Here is a 22,140-nt window from a genome sequence, read left to right on the forward strand (position 1 = left end):
GCAAGAAGTGCGTGCAGTTTATTGCGGGGCTCCCTCCCTCCCTCCCTGGGTGGGAAGGCCCCTCGGATTGCACCCCGTTTGTATCCAAGCCTGTCCGTTTGTTTGCACAGATGGAAGAGCATCAGATCTTTCTTTGTGGCTTGAATCAGGGGAAGAAGGAAAGTGCTTTTTTTTAAAAAAAAATGCTTTGCGAACAGTAAAAGATTATTTTTTTTAAAAAAAAAATCAAAATGTCTCTGCAGGGGCTGGCAAGGAGACACTTGAATCTGGGGCCTTCTGCATACTTTTAGCAGCCCCAGCAAACTCCCAATCCTGCGTAAAGCTATGCACTAAATCACTTATTTTTAGATGGAAGACTATAGAAATGAATGAATGAATGAATGAATGAATGGTGGCTGTTGTTTTGACCCATCATGTATACCACCAGCAAATATTTGAGAGAGAAATAGTATTGGAAGGTAACTTTCCCCACCCACAGTTTGTCATTCAACAACTGTGCAGAAGTTTCAAAAGCAACTTCACTTTAAATATTTGGAATGCTAAGAGAATATAATTCTAATCGACTTCCTCCAGGCTCCATGATATTTTCTAATTCTAATTAAAGCCTCTTCAGCAGATGTATTCAGTCTCTCAACATCCAAATCTTTCTGGTCTATTTTAGCCTTACCCAACTGGCGGGATTTATAAATATTCTGGGAACTGCAGCTTCGTGGATTCCCAGGCAACGTGGCCATTACCAGTTCTAGCATGTCTGGAGAGTGCCACTGGGAATTGCACGTTTGTTACATGCAACAACGCTAAAACCTAATCCTAAGTCTTTGGCCAGACTGTCTCTTGTTACCCAGAGTGTTTTTTTTTTTAACGACATCCAAGCATTGTGCTGATTGAAGAGTGGTTTATAGCATCTCAGCAGTGCCCAGATGACACCCATGCATGTCTCTTTGGCTCCTATGGTAAGATACCAACCAATATTGCATTGGGAAATACATCCCACCATTCAATGAAGAACTCGGATCAACTGCCTGCACAGAATATTTATTAGAACCGAATGTGGCAATTTAGAATTTGCTTCAGCGAAACCAGAAGGGCAGAGAAGAACAACACAGCAACAAAAATAACATTTTGTAATAACCTGGCGGTGCCTGTCTAAAGCAATCTTTCCATGATACAAGTCCTCAAGGAAATAGAACAGCAGTTCAATTCTGTCTAAAATATCACATGCTGCTTAGGTCAATTGTGCTTGTTTGCAAAACTCCACCTTTGGACGATGAATGGGAAGCAAAAGTTTACATTAAAAGGAAATCAGCAGAGAAGATAAATATTTACTTTAAAAAAAAACAGACCTTATCTGACTTGGGATTTGCCCAACTGAGAGGCCTTCCCAAAATGCTAGACTAAGGTTCCTGTAATTCTGCACCAGCTAAGCCCTGTGCAGGATTATGGAAATAGGAGTCCAACATATCTGGAGAATGATGGGTTGGGCATGGCAGTAGTTTTATACCGAGGACTAATACTTGTGAAGATAGGAATTGTTCATTAAGTTAGATTTAATGCAGCTAAATATGACCTTCTGGGAGGTCAAGGATTTGGTTGATTTTTTCCAACAACAAAAATTTCAATGTGCCCTTTTAGATGAAGCAAGTGTAATCTGCCTGTCTCAGCATTATGGGATGAAGTCCAGATTACGTCATCTTTTACATCTAGCTACTTTTTCTACCATCCTTCTTAGCAAAGGAAAACTCGTAAGGAGGGAAAGAGGAAAACGCATGCCCAGTTTGGCTGACCATCCTGCTTCTAACCCTCCAGGAAGAGAAAATTGTGACAGCTGCAATTAGCAAGCTGCCAAGATCTGCTGGCTTTGTTGATGTTCTGGAATCAAGCAGTTGGGAAGGTGAATTCTGATACCCCTTTTTTGACCTTGACCTTCAAGGAAAGAATTAAACACCTCCCCAACCCCGATTGCTCCTATCAAATGTAGAAGGCCTTCCCTTAGCAGCATTCAGAGAAAATGCTTTTGGAGATATTCAACATCTCTCTTTTCCAATATTCCATAAACAAAATATAGGGAATCTTTTGCGCAACACCTACATTCATATCATAAAACAGCAGTGTTGGGTTATTGGAGATGTTATAGCATTCTCCTTCTTGAGATTATCATGTATATTGCTTTATTTATTTCAAAATATGCAAAGCTAATTCTGCTGTAGATGGAGCCTCTGCTCCCACACTGAATAATGTCCACGGTCTTTTCCCATGTAATTTAAGGAATTTAACTCGAGAGAAGCCTACTTCTCACTGCTTTGCACTGGCAATTGGAAATAGGCAATGGCCCAAGTTAAAATTGATATAGTGTGCAGAAAACAGAGACTAAAAATGAGGCTATGTTTCTTTTCCCCTTCTTACTGTTTGTTAGAAGTTCCAATAAACTAATCATAGAAAAAATGATTACATCTACTCCCCCATATTTATATTCCAGATTTTTGGTTAATATACAAAAATATATTAAGCTACTAGCTAAATATCCAGTTTAAAGCTTCAGTATAACTCTCTTCAGTTGAGTCTGGAAAGAATAGGTGTAAAGGAATTAGAACTGAAGAATACTGCAAAAAATATGTTATCTTGCATATACACTTATCCTTTTAGAGATATGGGATACAAATGTGTAAGAAATTAACCGTAACTGATTTCCCAACAATGAAGAATGTATAATCTCACAACAAAATCAAAGATATTTCTAAAATAGTTATCCCCCAGAGAGACAATTATGATAGGAGTAGACAGTAGACAGAAGTAGACAATAGACAGAAGAATCTGCCTGATACTGAATAGGACAATCGGACCATTTAACTCAGTGTTTTTCGAACTTGGGAACTTTATAATATGTGGACTTCAACTTCCAGAATTCCATGCTGGATGGAGAATTGTGGGAGTCAAAAATCCACACATCGTTCAGTTGCCAAGTTTGAAAAACATTGAGTTAACTCAATATTTTCTTCTCTGGGTAAAAAAGAATAAACAAAGGAGTGATTCTCCTGGCGCTTTGGATTCCAACTCCCATTAGTCTCAACCCATGGTAAAAGACTGTAGAAGACATCACCTGGGTGCCTGATGCTTTCAAAATCAAATCCATCCCAGGGATGCCAGAAGGCAAACTTAGAGGTGTGCAAAACATTTAAGATTCTTACGTCAAGCAATTCTGGAGTGTTTCGAGCTCAAAAAGCTTCCGAAATAGATTTTTTTTGTGGGGGAGGTGTTTTGTGCCTGGTGCCTTGAGAGTTTGGAATCAAAACACTTTGCACACCCATTTAAAATCCTTGGCATTCAAGGCACATGTTTTGGAATTGAGCATTCCTAGCTGTGGCTAAAGACTTCCTAGGGATAACTGGAATAAGAAGTGCTCCTGATGATTCAATCTCCCTCCCTCCCTCTTTTTTTTTTTTAAACAGATGGTCCTGCTTCTTCTCATTCCTGGTATAACGCCTGTTTTTATCAGTTGCTGGCCCAGTGGAAGGAATGGATATCCAAGATGCCACCGTGGAAGGAAGGACAGAAGGACGTTTGGACAAGCAACCAAGACTGCAGGAGGTGCAGGAGGAGCCCCCAAATGCAGCTATTTGAAACCAAGGCAGCAATCCCTCCTATTCCTGATGTAGCATCCTCGGTGACTCTAACTCCACCATTGCTAATTGTGAGTCACTTAGCCTGCCTGAAGACGAGGAAGGAGGAATGACTTGAGAACATGAGGAAGAGGGTGCTTGCTGAATCAAAGAGTCCTTAGGAGACCCCAGGCACGTGGATGAAGGCAGGCGTCTCTTTGCACAGGCTGGTCCAATCCCTGGAATCTAAGGAGAAAATCGGATAGGGAACATGTCATCTAGGCTGACAAGCCACAGGTAGAATCTTGCTAAAGAGAGATCCAATCTAGAAGTAAGGAGAAATTTTCTGACAGCAAGAACATTTAATCAATGGAATCGCTTGCCTCCTGGAATTGTCAATGCTCCACAACTGGAGATTTCAAAAATAAACTAGACAACCATTGGACCGGGAATGGCATAAGTCTTCTGCCTTGAGCAGGGGGTTGGATGAGAAGACCTCCAAAGTCCCTTCCATCCCCATGATTTCATGTTCTATGCTCTAGGCAGGATCTCCACCAACATCTCCAGATCTCTAACCCTTGGAAACATGCTCACCTAAAAGAGCTTCTCATAGCACTTATCACAGTGGACAATATCCCGATGAATGAAGATTTGATCCAAGAAGTCTCCCATTGGCTTGTGGCAGATTCCACACTGCGAGAGAAAAAGCAAAACAGTTGCTCTCTACTTAGCTGTGGACACAAAATGTAGACTGGTGCACCAGTTGCTCTGCAGCTAGACAACTAAACAAATAACCAGTGGCTCCATCTTGAATGTATTTGCCCTGTGACTGAAATCAGACCACGCACGAATTCACAGGCTAAAGCTTAGGGGTGTCAGACAGAAACTGTGAAACTTAATGATGCAGCTAGGAAGTGAAAGTTCCCATCTACTTTCTTCTCCTGACTTATTTATTTGTATCCTGTCTTCATTATTTTTAACAAGAACTCAACTCTAACACACTTTCGTACTCTTACTTTCGCCACAGCAACAATCCTGTGAGGAAAGTTGGGCTAAGAGAAAGAGAGAGTCTAGCCCAGTGGTTCTCAACCTTTTTAATGCCGCGACCCCCAACCGGTCGTAAGTCGAGGACTACTCAACCGGTCGTAAGTTGAGGACTACTCAACTGGTGCAGCACCATTTGCAGAATGGGACTTTTGGCGGGCTCAGCAGGGCAGAGACAGCCTGGACAATTCCTATTGGCTTTTGAAAGCCAATAGAATTAGACTCTATTCAAGAGAGTCTATTCTATTGGCTTTCAAAAGCCAATAGAATAAAAGGGAGTAGCACAGCTAAGGAAAAGGGGGGAAAAAATGGCGGACTACGTTGTTTGGCGACCCCCGTGAAATGGTTGTTCAACCCCAAATGGGGTCCCGACCCACAGGTTGAGAACCACTGCTCTAGCCCAAGGTCACCCAGCCGGCTCTCATGGTTAAGATGGGACTAAAACTCACGGTCTCTTGCTTTTTAGCCTGGTGTCTTAACCACTAGACCAAACTGGGGCTTCCTCACAGCTCCATGAATACCACAGTTATAAGGAGCACCCTTACTTTGAAGCAGTATTCGTGGCAGCTGATGTTGAGATTCTCAATTGATATCTTGGCACAGTTGCGGATTACTCGGCCACAGCAAGTACAAATATCTTCCAAAGACCTAGGAGAAGAAAGGAAAATGATGACAGTCCAAGACAGTGGTAAACATTCTTCTAACTTCATGTTTTCTACACTATATGCAACTCAGAGAGCTCTTATGGCCAAATCCTATCAGTAGGGGGCAAAATTGGTGGTGAAATGTCGGAAGACAGAGGTATGTCAAGCACACTGTCTTAATGTCAGCGTACTCTCCTGCTATCTGTGAAATTGCAAGGACGACACTTGTCTTTTGCCTCCCCCTTAAAAACACAGACTTAGGAAAAGGAGTGGCAAAACCTGAGGTCAGAGTTAAAAGAGGGATCAGCCTAGAATCCCTGCATAGCCACAAGTGAACTAAGTCCACCCCTCTCCTTGAATTCTGTTTATCCTTATCTAAATCCAAGCAGGTTCTGTTAGTTGGGAAGACTCCTGTGCATAGGCATGAGCATCAATAAATAAGTTTAATTGGACCTTCATCTGTGGACTTTTCGCATCTGACACTGAATTCTTGATAAAATTATGTGCTGGATTTCAGACTCACAAGCTCTGCTCAATTAATTAGCTGAATTCACACAACACACAAAAATCTAAATCAACAGTGATCCCTGTAATCATAGAACACTTCCCAACAAACCTTACCAAGGGTAATTCCCCCAACAAAAAACAATAGCCAGGTTCACACAATACGTTGGACCGCAATACAATCCCATTTCTGCCTGGTTCAAGAAAACTTGGCAGTTGCCTGCTTTGGAAGGGATCCCGTATCAATCCACAACAGGAACAAGATGCCAAAGGTTGGCTTTACCTTTTTGAAGGTGTGCTATTTAGATAGCTGGAACTGCTGTAGCTTGGATTCTCAAGTTCAGACAAGTCAACCAAACTGCGACTGGAGAAGGAGAAAACACGAATGAACCAAGAACGGTAAGTGAAAAAAGTACGAACGTGAAGATAATAGGAGAAAATAATAAGAGGATCCAAAACTAAATGTGAGTCCCATAAAACATTGCAATGTTGGCATGAGATTTTTCTGCATTGCAAACAGAACTGCTGGCTTGTCTTCCCTTTGGTTTCCTCACCTGTTGTGACGTGGGGAGGAGGACAGTTCCATGCTTTTGATGGATTCTTTCACAAAGAGAAGGCCTTTGCTACAGGGGGCGAAAGAGATATACATTTCAGAGGGGGCACTGATTGATAAGGAATGTAATATCTGCTATGTTGAAAAGCTAGAAGAAAGAGTTCCCCCCCCAAAAAAACCCCTTTTTCTTCAGTATACGCTACCCTGGGGCAGAGGGATCTGACTCATAATTAGAAAAATTCTTCTGTTCAAAGGAAGCAGGGAGATCCTTTGCCTCGGAATCAGTCAGAGTCCTGCAAGAGAAAGAAATCTGAACACTGTAGTATCACGTTTGCGGATCAGATACTCAAACATGGTTGCCCTGCTTTCTAGACAAGATCCTCTCCCTTCATCCTCTCTTTGCGAAACAGAAGTCAGTAATGTGCAAGCGACACACACACACGGATAACAATGCATCTATCCATCCAGGTATATCCTGCAGGTTCTGAGATAAGCTGCTGTAAAAATGAATGGCTCCCAACAAAATCGTTAGGAAAGGCAGTCTATACAAAGAATCCAAGAAATGTGTGATTGTAATGCCATCTGCAGGATGATTTGAGATATTGTAAAAACAGGACAAAAAGATGTAGGATAGTTGGTTACATAGATAAACGGATACCCTAAGTTTAAGGGGAAATTTACTTTATTTTTGGGGGGGGGGGGTGCCTTCAAATTAGTCTTGATTCCTCGCAAGTCCCTGCACTTTTCTTGGCAACATTTCAGAAGCAGCTTACCATTGTTTTTTTTCCCTAGGGCTGAGAGACAATGACTGGCCCAAGGTCACTCAGCTGGGCTTTGTGCCCTATTTTCTTTTTAAAAAATATTCTAATAATTCATATATGAGTTAACATTAGGGTATATTCACTTCTTTAACTTTACCTTCCGGTCTCTGTGTCACAGATGTCCTTATAAAAAGGCACTCTATGGCTTTTTGGAACGTTAGTCCCAGCATCTCTGAAGGGATAGTAAGTCACACTAGGAAGAAATGTAGATAGGTATTAATTCAAGTCTTAACACACACACACACACCAAAAAAATACCCATAACAACAAATGAAATGATGTAATGAACATACAAGAAAGGGAATTCTGAATGATAAGATCCAGACCTTTATTCTGAATATTACTCAGTTTAGTCGAATTACAGAATAACAGAATAATAGAGTTGGGTAGAAACCTTGGAGGTTTTCTAGTCCAGCCCCCTGATCAGGTAGGAAACCCTATACCAGTGGTGGCAAACCTATGGCATGCGTGCCAGAGGTGGCACTCAGAGCTCTCTCTGTGGGCATGCGTGCCGTTGCCCCAGCCCTGCCTCCCTCCATGGCCCCCTCCTCACCAGCAGCCCCCCCTGGAGAGTTGCCCCGGGGCGTGGCCCATGCAGAACAGGGCATCCAAGGACATGGCAGCCAGGTAGCGGGGACAAGACTCTACCCTCGCGCTCCGTCATGCGCAGATGATGCTACAGGTGCGGGTGGAGGGTGTGGCCACCATGGGGCTGCCTGGGTGATCTGCTGTGGCAGGCCGTAGAGGCAGTGGGCGTCCCTGAGGGCAGGCAGTGTGTAGGATGGTCAGCAGGGCAGGGTCAGGGTGGTTTTTGGGCACTCGGTCCCTAAAAGGTTCACCATCACTGCCCTATACCATTTCAGACCAAGTAATGTCCTGAACTTAATGTCCTAAGCTTACTAAAACTTTGCTTTTTCACAATGCTCATCCTGGTTTGTCCCCCCCCCCTTCTGAATTCTCTCTTTGTAAAACCAGCCTCCTATCCTACCCCGGGGGGGGGGGGCTAGATTGTATCATGGGGGGAAACAATGCAAGCCATCCCCCTACTCTTCACTGAAGGTGTGAGGTTACCAAAGATCAACCTTGTAATTGTTAGGGGAATCTTCAAGAAAACGCTTTAAAAAAAAAAAAAGCAGTTGAACACAGCCTCTTCTTGGCCAGATCATTTCAGCGCTTTAAGAAAAATTTATTTTACTTTATACGATAGTTGACACGTTTGTGATTTGTCATTTATTAAAACAGAATGACCGTAGAAATGCCACCTGCTTCTGGGTTAGTTTCTCAGATTTGATTTGCACACCGTATTTCTCCTGTCGTTCCTAAAGGCGCTTCCTTTAAGATTCCTACATTCTAGTGGGCTCTCTTCCTTAAAATCTTTGCTCTTAAACATTGACTTAGAAATCTTAAAGATGGAGAAATAGTTCAGATAAATAAAGGCTTAAGAATATGCCAGTAATGCCCAGGAACCTCGCCCCCGAAGGATTGCTATACCATAAGAGACCAAAAGTTCATTACAAGTCTACGGGTGCTAATTGATATGTAAAGATGCAAATTTAGAAATTATGGCTCTCAAACAGCAATAGATCTCAGGTTGAGGAGGAAGACAATGACAGGAGAATGTATGTGTCTCCATAGCTTGCTACCCTATGCTAAATGTTGATTAGCTTCCTTAGGGTTCCTGCTTTCGCTTTTCCAAATTATTTAATTGGACAGCTCTTCAGATTGATGAGGCTTTTCAATAGACAAATGCCCCCTCCAAGACTTACGAAGACATACATCCTCTCTAAAGTAGGACATTTGGGCCATCTCCTCATCCCTACAAATGACCCACTTCTTTTCATCTCGAATTATTGCCTCATTACCTTCTGTTGTTGAATGGCTGATTGTACAAGTAGGATGCTATTCCGTGGTTGAATTTCAACATTCTGCGGTTGTAAAGTTGATTGGTCCTGTTTGTTCCATTCCTAGACTCTGAAGATCTGATAAAATGGCCAGCTTGGTGATCCGGATGTGAAAAAATCCTGAGACCAATGTCCAACACAGAGAGGGTTGTAAATTGGGTTTTCTGTGACTGGTTTAACATGCTAAAAGTAGTTAGTCCCTCTAAAGAGAATAAAAGAAATCCTGTCTCTCTCTCTCAGAGGATAGTTGGTTAGAAGGTTACTTTCCAGAAACTACCAGTTTAGGTAATCCATAAACAGGGAAGATTTCTGGGAATAAGCATCTGGGAATAAGTAGCATCCTCCAGTTGTAAAGAGGTTGAATGGAAAGGAAAACCAGCCACATCTGCCTGGGGTTGAAGAAGCAAATGTCAAATAGTTTGCAAAATGACAAACTATTGTAATGCTAACAAGAGATGGAAAAGACAACCGAGATTTCAACCCTAACCATATGTACTTGGAAGTTAGTTATTAGAACTCAGAGGCTTTAGCATCCAAGTAATATGCTGAAAATTATGATGAAGGAGAAGATATTAAAGGAAAGAGAAAATGAAAATATCCTAAAGAAGAAAAACAAACTCTAGAAATGACTCCAAGCTTAAGAAAGAAAAACATTGATAGGAATGTAAGTAGCCCATTTCATGAGTTACTTCTCATGAAATGTGTCCAGTATAAAATAATTCTTCAAATAGCACTCAGAAATATTTGGCTATTTGAAAAGAACTCAAGATGAAGAAGCATGATGGCTGAAGAAACTAGAACCCCAAAATCCACTGGGAAGAACTTGGAGGGGGGGGGACAGAAGATAGGAAATGAGGAGGAGAGATGGATAAACAACGCATAATAAAAATCATATATCCAGTCTTTAAAACATGCCTTATCATACTTCTTTGTAACATAGCTCAATTGACTGTGAAAATGCAGATTAGGTTTTTTATCAAAAAGAAAGGAGGACATCATTAAAATTATTCTAATGAGATGTTTATGACCACCTGGCAAAGAGTATGCTTTTTGGACATCTCCTGTTCAGGATAAGCTATGAGCTATAATCTTCAAGATTATCAAAAAGGGTCTCTAAAGTAAAATTAATTTCAGGTTCTTAAAGGGATTGAACACCATGAAACAAAAATGTAACACAATTCAAGAGAAGGAAAACACTCTATATGCTGTGTAACAGCCAAACCGCTTAGAACAAATTCACTGATCACGAGAAACATAAAGTTTATATGATGGGAAAAGAATGCATGAATTGACAAAAAGCATTTGTAGAATAATTTCCTATTATCTGTTCGTGAAACTTTACAAGGTATGTGAATACTCTTCTAATAGTAAACCTGGTTTTGTGCGTCACTCTCAGAATGCCATGGACGTTTTTAATTCTAGCATTTGGCACCATCTAGCCATGAATACATTCAGATTTTGGTATAAGCTGTGCATTCCCTTTCAGAAAAGAAGGAGATGACTTAATCTGAAATGCTAAAACTTGAATATATGGAGACGCCAAGAACTTTTAATACAGAGATGTTATTAAGTTGAAGAATCCTACAGTTGCAAAGTTACACAAGTAGGATCTAGAAATCTCTCCTTGCATAACTAAAATCTAAACTAGAAGGAGAACAAAAGAAAACAGAGGAGGAAGATGAGAACTATGAACAGGGAACCCTCCCAAACTAAAAATGAAGGATAGAAAAAGTGTGCTGATCTATCCTGTGCTTCTTGACCCCTTTTAAGCTGGACCATCAAGGAACAGAGCCTTAAACCACCATGCACATAGCTGACACTAAGGAAGGTATCTCTCCATTTCTTCTACTTAAAATCATAGGTGTCCATTCCTAACAGCAATGACACCAAATGATACAACATGCCTTGTGACATCCCAACGTGTGTTTTGTCTCTTGCCACCCCCACCTCAGTGGGGGTATCTATGCCAGAGACCTATCTAACACTCAATTTAGTGTGAGAGCCCACACAGAATAATCCACCATTCGCAAAAGCCACAATCTTTTATCAAGCTAACAACTTAGCCCACCTAAAGTGAAGGTTTAGCTAAATGTGGCCCAGAACTGTATCTCCAGCTGCTTGTAGCAATGAACTAAGAATCACTGGGGATTAAAAAAAAGAAAAATCTACCCTCACCAGTAAGATGAAATATGTTGGGTTTTTAAAATCATGTACAGTAGCAATCAATCAATCAGTCAATCAATCAATCAGCTGGAAGGGACCTTGGAGATGGTGTAATCCAACTCCCTGCTCAAGCAGGAGACCCTATACCATTTCAGACAAGTGGTTGTCCAGTCTTTTCTTAAAAACCTCCAGTGATGAAGCACCCACAACTTCTGAAGGCAAGCTGTTCCACTGGTTAATTGTTCTCACTGTTAGGAATTTTCTCCTTAATTCCAGGTTGTTTCTCTCCTTGATTAGTTTCCATCTATTGTTTCTTGTCCTGCCTTCAGGTGCTTTGGAAAATAAGTTGACCATCTCTTCTTTGTGGCAGCCACTCAAATACTGGAATACTGCTATTATGATCACCCCTAGTCCTTCTTTTCTCTAGATTAGTTAAACCCAAATCCTGCAACTGTTCTTCATCTGCTTTCAAATGTATTAGATTGTTTCTCTCTCTGTTCAGTATTTTGTGTCCCAAAATACAGTCTGAGAGACAGAAATGAAAGTGAGGAACAATCATTAATAGCAGATAGTGGTCCATCCGTACTCCGATATTAATATCTACCAGTAGTTGTGGTGTCCTTCTTGAACTCAAAGGCAAATACGTAGAAGAAAAGTATGGGGTTTTTTGTCCATCAAATGCCACATGCTTGTCCTGATTTTATTACATATCAGACTTGAAGCCCCTGGCTGAATACGTTAAAGCTAGAAATATGAATCTAACCCAAGAATTCAGAAGCTCAAATCTTATTTCTCAAAGGAACTTAGAAGATTCCAAAATTATGCTGCCTTTCCTTTCCTTCTTTCCTTTCCTTTCCTTTCCTTTCCTTTCCTTTCCTTTCCTTTCCTTGTTTCTAACTGAGGCCCAGAATCAACTTGCTAATTTCAAAGGTATAACAAACAGATTGAGGTGAGGAGAATGCACCCTTACCACCTGCCATGTTGAATCAAGAGGGATTTTTTTTTTTTAAATGAGCCTTTGAAAGGAACCATGGAAAGCTGGGAACCAAGAAACAAAAGGATTGTACAATTAAAAATATAGGAGAGCTGGCCACTTCATTACTGAACAAGGCTGCAAACTTCACATTTTGTTCATCAGGGTCTTTCCTACATTCTCTTCTTCTTTGAAAGATATTTCAAAGCTAAATCAGCTTTCCTTGAGTTGAAGGAGAAGGGGCAGGAAATATAAAATAAAGCCAGACAAATGGCTCTGCGCACCACAGGGTTTCACCAAGGTGTTGGGAGCAGACAGGTGTCCTTACCTGTCTGAATCTTTATCTGATCTCTGGTCTCTGTACTGGTTCTGTGGGGAAGTAATTCTACTCTCTGTAGCAAAGGAACTACCCCTGCCAAGGAAGAAAAGGGAATATCTATATACTTCTGCCCTCCAGGGATTCTCATTTGAGCAGAAACAGGTATGGCAGATGCATCAAAAGGTCTGCTGAGCTTCTGGTCCTCCCAAAGCAAGGACAGGGATTTCTACAAGTGGTCCTTGCTTAATGACTTCCATCCAGAGGCTGTTCGGATTTATGGGGACACTGAATAAGTGGTATTTATGACCGGTGGTGGGATTCAAATATGTGAACAACGGGTTCTCTGTGTGGATGCCACTTCTGGAAGTCCATTCTGGGCCTGGGCAACAAAAAATTAGCTACCGGTTCTGCCGAAGTGGTGCGAACCGGCTGAATCCCACCACTGCTTATGACTAGTCCTTGAAGTTGAGGCTACTGCATCGCACTTGCAGTCATGTGATTGTAATTGGGGCATTTGGCAACCAGAGTCCCACAGAGTCCCACAGTCACACGCTTTGTGATTTGTGTCCGTCTCGGCTGGCTTCCTACAAGCAAAATCAGTGGGGAAGCCAGCAGGAAGTCAAAAAGATCCCATGAGATCCTCGCTTAGCAGCCCAGTATGGTCCTCGCTTAATGATTGCAACTGGGATTGCCAGCATTGCTGTTGCTGAGCAAGGTGGTCATGTGACACCACGACCATATTGCTTGGCAATAGAAATTCTGGCCCCAAGGACCATCGTTAAGCAAGGACTACCTGTAGTCTCTTAGTTTGCAGCAAAAGATCACATTGTACCTCATTTCAACCAGCCAGAATCCTTTGCCCAAACTTTATATGTTGTACACAACATTTTGCTATTCCCAAACCAGTTTTTTTTTGTTTGTTTTTTTACTAAAACTAAAATTCACCTGGAAACCTCCACATCTGATTCCTCCTTCTTGGGAGTACTTAAAAGTTCACACTGGACCCCAGTGGTACTCAGGTTGTTTCCCTCAAGCTGTAGCTCAGACCTGGAAAAAAAAAAAAGAACCCATAGAGGTGAATATTTGTAGCTCACGGTTGAACTGTGGAGCCCTTGGTGCTCACTGAGTTAATCAGACTAGCACTGATGGTGTTACCTAGTTTGGTAATGAAACGTCTGCAAGAAGCAACCAAACTGAGAGAGCACCAAGGACTCCACAAAAAGAAGAACATTGGCAGATCTGTTCTTCTTAAACCTTGCTGCCTAGTGTTCCCAGGCCTTTTCCTGCCACCTCCAATTTTACTGGAGATTTTTATTCTTTTTCAATTGTGCTTTAGAAGTGCTTTTAAATGCAAAACATTAAGCTGCCAGGAAAGTCATACATTATTATTATTATTTTACCTTCTAGAGCAGTGGTTCTCAACCTCTGGGTCAGGACCCCATTTGGGGTCGAACGACCTTTTCATCGGGGTCGCCAAACAACGCAGTCCGCCATTTCCCCCCCCCCCCTTTTCCTTAGCTGTGCTACTCCCTTTTATTCTACTGGCTTTTGAAAGCTAATAGAATAGACTCTCTTGAATAGAGTCTAATTCTATTGGCTTTCAAAAGCCAATAGGAATTGTCCAGGCTGTCTCTGCCCTGCTGAGCCCGCCAAAAGTCCCATTCTGCAAACGGTGCTGCACCAGTTGAGTAGTCCTCGACTTACGACCAGTTGAATAGTCCTCGACTTACGACCGGTTGGGGGTCGCGGCATTAAAAAGGTTGAGAACCACTGTTCTAGATTTCTGTGGGTTCATTCAAACTGGAATGATGGGCATTTTTTCCAGTGATTTGCTTAACAGCTGTGGCAAAAAAGTCGTAAAATGGGGCAAAACTCTTAACAACTGCCTTGCTCAGCCGTGGAAAGTTTGGGCTCATTTGTGATCGTAAGTCAAGGATTTGCAATAGAAATCTTTTAGGGAGCAGGCTAATGACAGGGTCCTGAGATATTTGTCCCATTTTTCTTCCATACCTCTTTGAGTCAGCAGCCTCACTGTTGTCCAAGTGAGTGGATGTTCTGTAGCCCATTCCTGGGGATACTTCAGTGTTTTCCCTGATGAAAAAGGAAGACAGAAAGAGATCATTCACTATAGATGAAGAATTGGACATGTCACTGAAGAAAACCTGAGTTTGGTTGTTTTTCTCTTCCCTCCTCATCCCTTCTCTCTCTCTCTCTCTCTCTCTCTCTCTCTCTCTCTCTCTCTCTCTCCTTTTCTCTTTTTCTGTTTCTGTTTCTCTCCCTTTCTCTTTGCTTTCTTTCCTTTCTTTTTCTCTCTCCTTTTCTGTCTTTCTCTGTTTCTGTTTTTTTTTTTTGCTCTCTTTCTACATATGTGCAGGTATGTGTGTGTGGGTGTGTGTTAGCTTGTATGCTTATGGAGAGAGAAACCATAATTTTGAAAACTGAATAGGAAGATTAATTAAAATGTGCAAACAATTAAATCACCTTTTCTTGGAGAAAATCACCTAGCAAATCTCATGAGCTTCCATGGAGTCATAAGCCCTATGATAGAAAGGTATTTGTCTTATGCTCTGTTGTCCCCGTAAAGCAAGGGGGTTATTAATTTCTGAGGAATTACTTAGAGCATCGTTCTTCCAAGCTGGCGCTGGCCAACCGTTCCCATTAACTTTTCCTAGCAAGGCCATCAAGTCTAGCACACCTGTGTTTGTTCTGCATCCAAGAACTCTGGAAAACTCAAAATAAATATTTAACTGACGTGCTTGTTGGGATTAAGGCAAGTATTATCCAGGCGTGTTATTTGGAATTTTTCTTGTGGAATGATCTTGGTTTACTGAGTGCTGAGAATTCTCCCGGAGTTCTTACTTTTCTGTCGTTGGCTGATAATGGCACAATTCTGCAGCTTTTGAGTCTGGATCCTTCGGATTTCTTTCTCCATTGGAGTCTTCATGTTTGAGCTCCAGAGCTGATCTGTTGAGAAAATGATTGTCTTCCATAAAGATCCTGTTTCTCATTTTCCCATCTGGCATTCAAAATCCCTGCAAAACAAATGGCTTGAAACTGCATTTAATGAACCTTCGTTTTCAAAAGGGCTATAGCACAAAACATGTTGTATATCGCTAATCAGTAGCAATTCATTTCTCTCAGCTTCAGAAGCTGATTGGGGGTCTTTAAGAGCATTCTCCCTCCACCCAATCTATCTTCCAGAATTATGGGGTTGAAGGACCAAAAGGGACTAGGATACTATTCTGTAGACATCTGCTTGAAGGCTAAGATAGAAATCAATCAAAAACGTTGTTTTGAAAAGGGCTTACTTGTCAAAAAATGTGTGACTCTGCAATTCGTTCTTCTCACTGTGGTTAGAAAACAAGTGACATTAGAAAACATTTCTTCGTCCTTTGTACTTCCTTGCTAAACCCACAACTGACCGATAACTAGCTTCTCCATTGTTGGTTGGGGACATTCACAGGGAAGGGGGGGGGGTCAAAAGAGTTAAGATATTTGCCTGTCACTGCGCAACGGAAGTCCCACTCATTTTTATGTGCCTGGCATGCAAACACCCCTGTTGCCAGCCTTGAAACTCAAGAAACACCAATTGGAGCCATTGCACATTCTTCAGTGAGCAGTAGAAGACCGCAAAAAAATGAAGTCCCACCAGGGTCCTGTCTTCCACCCTGCCATCTGCAGTCTTTTTCAAGGGGCATTCAAAACACCTCAGTATTCATAACGGAGGGCTTCAAAAGCAGCCCAGGTTATTCTTTTTCTGCATAGTTTATCAAAAGAGAAATGATAGAAATAGTTTACTTGGGCAATTTGGAATTATAGGGTTGGAAGGGACCTTGTAGACCCCCCATTTGGGGTCGAACGACCATTTCACGGGGGTTGCCAAACAACGCAGTCCGCCATTTTCCTTAGCTGTGCTACTCCCTTTTATTCTATTGGCTTTTGAAAACCAATAGAAGAGACTCTCTTGAATAGAGTCTAATTCTATTGGCTTTCAAAAGTAGGAATTGTCCAGGCTGTCTCTGCCCTGCTGAGCCCGCCAAAAGTCCCATTCTGCAAACGGTGCTGCACCAGTTGAGTAGTCCTTGACTTACGACCGGTTGAGTAGTCCTTGACTTACGACCGGTTGGGGGTCGCGGCATTAAAAAGGTTGAGAACCACTGTTCTAGATCTTCTAGTCCAGATGTTCCCAACCTTTTGGGCACCAGGGACTGGTTCCGTGGAGAAAGGTTTTTCCACAGACCGGAGAGTGCATGGTTTTGTGTGCTGCCTGCATCCCACGGATGGGGTTTTGCTTGTTTGTGCGGACCGGTGGTTGGCATGCCGTGGCCCGGTACTGGTTCACAGACCGGGGGTTAGAGACTCCTGTTCTAGTCCAACTCCATGCCCAAGGCAGGACATCTTATACCATCCTAGTTAAATGGTTGTCCAGTCTATTCATGAAACCCTCCAGCGATGTTGGACCCACAACTCTGGGAGGCAAGCTGTTCCATTGATTAGTTGATTAATTGGTCAGGAATGTCCTTAGTTCCAGGTCTCTCTTTAATGCTTCCACCCTTTGCTTCTTGTCCTGCAGGTAGTTTAGAGAGAATAGTTTGGACTCGTGTGGACTTTACCTTCTTTTTGGAGAAGTAGGGATACTGGGGACAGAATCATGTCCAGAACTCATTTCATACTTCTCATCTGACTTGTTACTGGAAAAGGAAAACAAACTATGGTTGAATAAAGCATGGGGGGAGTGGCTAAAAGAATCATACTGAGAAATTGAAGATGTGATATTATGGAACGAGAGACAGGTTAGTCTAATAGTTAAGACACCAAGCTAGAAACTAGGAGCCTGGGAGTTCTAGTTCTGCCTTAGCCATGAAAGCTGGCTGGATGACTTTAGGCCAGTTCCTCTCTTTCAACCCACATGTCAGTTTTGGGCGAGAAGTCAGTCAGTCAATTCCTGTTGCAACCAATGGGTCACTACTCGATAGATCCAAAAAAAGCAGACTTTGCACTTGAACATGCCTCCAGTTTAACCAAAAGAAAGTTTAAAAATATCTTGCTCCTTAAAACACACAAGCAGTTTGAAAATCCCCAAATAAACCAACAAATCCAAGATACCTTATCTGGGGTTTGTCATGGACATTACCTTCTCTCCACAGATGTAGAGCAATTGAATAAAGTTTCATGGTTGGGTTTTGAGGCCACATTTCTTCTGCTGCTTGTATCAACACTATAAAAGCGAAGAGAAAAAAAAACATTCTTTAATGTGGAGTCCAAGATATTTGTAGGCGAAAGTTGCTATGATATGTAAGTATTACATCTATTTTTTTTTATCACCATATTGAGTGCCAATAGCCTTCAAAAGTCAATTCAGAGTTCTGATCTATAATGGCTATATGTCTTCCATTGAACCTATTTTTCTCTGAGACTGACTTTTTGATTCAGCCATGTTGGACATTTGCTAAATGAAAATCCGGAAATCTTCCACAGATATTGTTTAAATTTCATAGAGAGTTTCTTGTCTCTATGGAGACCTTATGATGGGTTGTTTCCTTAATATAATATGACTCTGAACACAAGAGATGGGCCTTTTTGTAATGTACAGTGGCTATAACCTGATCATGATAGCAACTTGCAATTGAAGTTTACACCTGCAAGCTTAACGGCTACTACAACACATTATTTTACTTGCTGAATGGTAATGTACTATTTTAAAGAATTTGACACACTTAAGTTCCTAATAGCAGTGTCAGTATGCCATCACACTGTCTGACTACCTGTTGATAAATATCTTTCCAAAATTAGAGAGAAAAGAGTAAAGGAGGGGAGAAGAAATTTAGGAAGGTTGGAGGAGAAGAAGAGAAGTGGGGAGAAAGGGGAGGAGAGTGGTGAAGGAAAAAGAAGAGGAGAGGAAGAAGAGGGAAGTAGGGAAGAGAAGAAAGGGAAAAAGAAGGGAGAGAAGGAGTGTGGATACAGTGAAAGGGGAAATGGGTGAGCAACACCAAAAGTCATGTGTATGTATTTATTTCATTTTATTAAAAGTATCTTACATATGAATGTAAAAAGAATGTATGTTAACATCTGATAAATATCACGGTATATGTATGGGGGAGAGTTTGGAAAAATAAAAAATTATTAATAAAAAAAAATATCTTTCCAAAATTCTTTTCTCATTTAAAAGAAATTTCAAAGCAAATTAATGTTTTGCAGCCAAGTTGATTGCCATATTATTGAATGGGGAAAAAATTATAGATTATACTAACCTGCTTCTTACAGAAGCACTCTGGGGAGACTCCGAAGTCCTTCTTTCACCATTAGTGCTGTTGACAAACCCAAAACAGTCCAGTTAATTTGCATATTGTGATTCCTCTACAAACCATGGCATAACTAATCCGACTCAGAAAGATTAATCTTAGTCGAGCAAAACAGAAGTTTAAATCTATTGCATGTCCTAGTGCAAGATGGTTGGATGTATATTGTTTTAGGGAATGGGGTGATAAAATACGGATATCGAAAACAAGTTGGAAAAGGAGATTTAGCCTTTTATTTTTTCGAGGGTGGCTTTGTTAGTTCCGAAGAATAAAACTTTATATTAGCGCCTGCTATAAATTCTGAAATGAGGTGGCTGGATGGAGTCACTGAAGCAGGAGGCGTGAGCTTAAATGGACTCCAGAAGATGGTAGAGGACAGGAAGGTCTGGAAGAACGTTGTCCATGGGGTCGCGATGGGTCGGACATGACTTCACAACTAACAACAACAACAACATAAACTCTTCTAATGCTCTTTCTTTAATTATCTGCATGGTTTTCAAAAGGAAGTCGACCATTTCAGCTAGAAATGGTCTTCTTCATACTAAAAGAGGAAAATAAGGATGATGATGGTAAATAATAATACCAATGAGAAGAAGAATAGTAATCGGTTATTTACCTCTTCCCACGACCGTTAAACCATGCTGAGGCAGGTACAGTATGACTCCTGGATCGTGGACCGAAATCATCTGGCACGTCAATCCTTTCAAGAAAAGAAAACGCCCTTCAAATAAAATATAGAGTTCCTTTGCCCTCTCAGTTGTTATAATAGAAGACATTTCTGTTCACATTGGTAAGCAATATAATCTTACTTACTTCTTAGCCACAAAGGCCGGTACCTCTTGTGTTGGACTTCTGCAAACAGACAAGATTGTGGTTACGTATAAAAAAAATGAAAAATCCTTTGGGTTCAAAAGATTAGGTTATGCCTTTACGAGTACATCCACGGTCTTGCAAATTAAAGTTATTTAATAGAATAGAATCACTTCACAAATGCATGCATGTTGCTATAAAAACGGCAGCTTTTCTAAGTGTCATTGTTTTGTGAATTAAGGCTGTTGAACAAAATAGAGGCATTTAACAAATGCACGGATCTACAGTAGCTATGAAACTGCAGCTTTTCTATTCTAAGTTCCTTGTCCAGTTTTCTGTGGCTCGTCTCCATTTCACAAAATCTTTGCTCTTCTTTCCCCAATGGGCTATTTCCGAATCTACTATGAACTCCAGTGCTGTCCATGAAGAGTAGGCCTTATCAGCATCCTAGCTCGTGTTTTTTTTTCCACTGTTTTTGCCATAAGGACATCTGCACTCATTACTGCGTGTAATTGTATTGTATATAATTGTATATAATTTTTACAGCAGGGAGACTTCCTCTGTCTTCATTATCTGCAGTCCCATCAGAATAATTTAGCTGCTCTAAATGTCTCTCAATTGTGCCAGATTGCCTTCTGGAATGAAGAGTTAATTATCCTATACAGGTAATCCTTGGCAAACAGCAGCAATTCAGTCTGGAATTTCTGTCACTAAGTGAGGTGGTCATAAAAAATGACATGATACTACTGCATTACTTAGCAACCGTAGTTCCAGCACTTCCAGCTGCTATCATTAAGTGAATCCTGCGCCATTGTTAAGCGCAATGTCATGTGGTCGCCATTTGCGATTTCCTGCTGGTTTCTCCATTGATTTTGCTTGTCGGATGCTGCAGTGAAGGTCACATATGGCAATCATGTGACTGCAGGATGCTTTGTTGTTGTTGTTAATTGCGAAGTCGTTTCCGACCCATCGCGACCCCATGGACAACGTTCCTCCAGGTCTTCCTGTCTCTACCATCTTCTGGAGTCCATTTAAGTTCACACCTACTGCTTCTCATAATTGCAAGCTGGTCCCCAAGTGCCCAGATCATAATCACATGACTATGAAGATGCTGCGATGGCCGGAACCTTAAAGACTGGTCTATGTCCACTTGTTCAGTGCTGTCCTAAGTCTGAATGGTGGTTGAATGAATGGTAGTTACTCTGACGACTATCTATATCAGTGATGGTGAACCTTTTAGAGACTGAGTGCCCAAAAACTGCCCCACCCCCTCACACGCCCCCACCTTGTCCCAACCCACTCCAACCCTGCCCCTACCCTGCCCCCTGCCCTGTCCTGCCCGCCCCCACCCACCCCCAATCTGCCTCCCACTCTGTCCCCACCCCGCCTACCTGTGGGGCCACCCACCGCTTTCACGGCCCACCGCAGATTGCCCAGGTGGCGCAGCAGCGCCATGGCGGCCATGCCTTCCGCTCACACCCAACAGCATCATCTGTGTGCAGTGGGCACAAGGGCAGAATCTTGTCTCTGCTGCCTGGCTGCCATGTCTTTGGCTGTGCTGCTCCGCGCAGGTCGCGCCCGGGGCGACTCTCCTCCAGGGGGACTGCTGATGAGGAGGGGGAGGTGGAGCTGGGGCGACGGCATGCATGCCCACAGAGAGAGCTCTGAGTGCCCCCTCTGGCACACGTGCCATAGATTCGCCACCACTGATTTATATCAATGCTTCACTATTGTATTCAGCTTCTGTAACGGTACTGATTTTCTGAGTTTTGTCTTTGTATTTGTGACAATGAAAGGAATGACCTCTTCCGTATTTCCCATTATCTCCAGTCAACATGGTGTTCCTTCTCAGACTTACCCTCCAGTTTTCTTTGCAGCTGAAAGGACGTAGGAGCGCTCCCTGCCGGCTGTACGCCTAAGCACGCTGCTAGCAGCTTCTGTCCTACAAGACAAGGGATGGAAAAGGAGATGACACTCTGGCTCACAAAAAAATAAAAATAAAACCAAGTTCTATTCTGGCCCCATCCCTCGGGAAATGCAGATCTGGGCAAGAGGTTCTTCCTCTTTTCCATGGCTGGAGAAAAGAATAAAGGATTAGGAATTAAATTTGTATTGGTGAATGATAAACTCAGACAACACGTTTGTTGAATAAGTACAACTGAATTGCATGAAAAAAACCAATAAAAACTTTATATATAAAAAAAAAGACACCAAAAATGGAATCTCCAGATGGGAGTGGAAAACTTGCATGTTGACAGAACTAAATTAGCTGGACTGTAAGGACCCACCCCACTTTGCATCTTAAGAAGACAGAACTCTTGGAATAATTCTTCCAACAGGAATCCTTTATTAAGAGAAAATGGTTGCAGGCGTTCTAGACAGGACTTGGGGTCCAAGCTCTCCCATTCAAGGTTTTAAGGGGTTTCCCAGTAGCCCCACCCAATCCCCCCCTACTTCCAGCGACAGTCTCAGGCATTACACTCCCACCCCCTTTTCCTTACTGCCGGCTGGAT

General features: G+C 41.9%; 1 protein-coding gene across 4 annotated transcripts in view; it reads right to left on the reverse strand.

The window, feature by feature from the left end:
* Positions 1–1,019: 1,019 nt before the first annotated feature.
* The window catches only part of ZNF185 (zinc finger protein 185 with LIM domain), a 40,767-nt gene continuing 19,646 nt past the window's right edge, over positions 1,020–22,140 (reverse strand). For 2 of the 4 annotated variants that reach the window (XM_039331598.1, XM_039331589.1), the window contains 18 exons: positions 21,486–21,569; positions 19,631–19,669; positions 19,434–19,517; positions 18,770–18,826; positions 17,653–17,736; positions 17,132–17,209; positions 15,827–15,865; positions 15,378–15,482; positions 14,529–14,609; positions 13,464–13,565; positions 9,025–9,183; positions 7,260–7,355; positions 6,545–6,634; positions 6,343–6,411; positions 6,072–6,152; positions 5,186–5,288; positions 4,191–4,289; positions 1,020–3,842 (listed from right to left, as the gene is read on the reverse strand). In XM_039331598.1, the coding sequence (XP_039187532.1) occupies positions 4,191–4,289; positions 5,186–5,288; positions 6,072–6,152; positions 6,343–6,411; positions 6,545–6,634; positions 7,260–7,355; positions 9,025–9,183; positions 13,464–13,565; positions 14,529–14,609; positions 15,378–15,482; positions 15,827–15,865; positions 17,132–17,209; positions 17,653–17,736; positions 18,770–18,826; positions 19,434–19,517; positions 19,631–19,669; positions 21,486–21,569 (1,450 nt within the window). In that variant the 3' untranslated portion in view covers positions 1,020–3,842. Of the gene's footprint in view, positions 3,843–4,190; positions 4,290–5,185; positions 5,289–6,071; positions 6,153–6,342; positions 6,412–6,544; positions 6,635–7,259; positions 7,356–9,024; positions 9,184–12,527; positions 12,612–13,463; positions 13,566–14,528; positions 14,610–15,377; positions 15,483–15,826; positions 15,866–17,131; positions 17,210–17,652; positions 17,737–18,769; positions 18,827–19,433; positions 19,518–19,630; positions 19,670–21,485; positions 21,570–22,140 lie in introns of all 4 variants that reach the window. The other 2 variants (XM_039331607.1, XM_039331616.1) reach the window with 2 other exon arrangements.

The sequence above is a fragment of the Crotalus tigris genome, unplaced genomic scaffold (assembly GCF_016545835.1).
Source record: "Crotalus tigris isolate CLP2741 ecotype Arizona unplaced genomic scaffold, ASM1654583v1 scf7180000017622.5263843, whole genome shotgun sequence".
Classification (NCBI taxonomy): domain Eukaryota; kingdom Metazoa; phylum Chordata; class Lepidosauria; order Squamata; family Viperidae; genus Crotalus; species Crotalus tigris.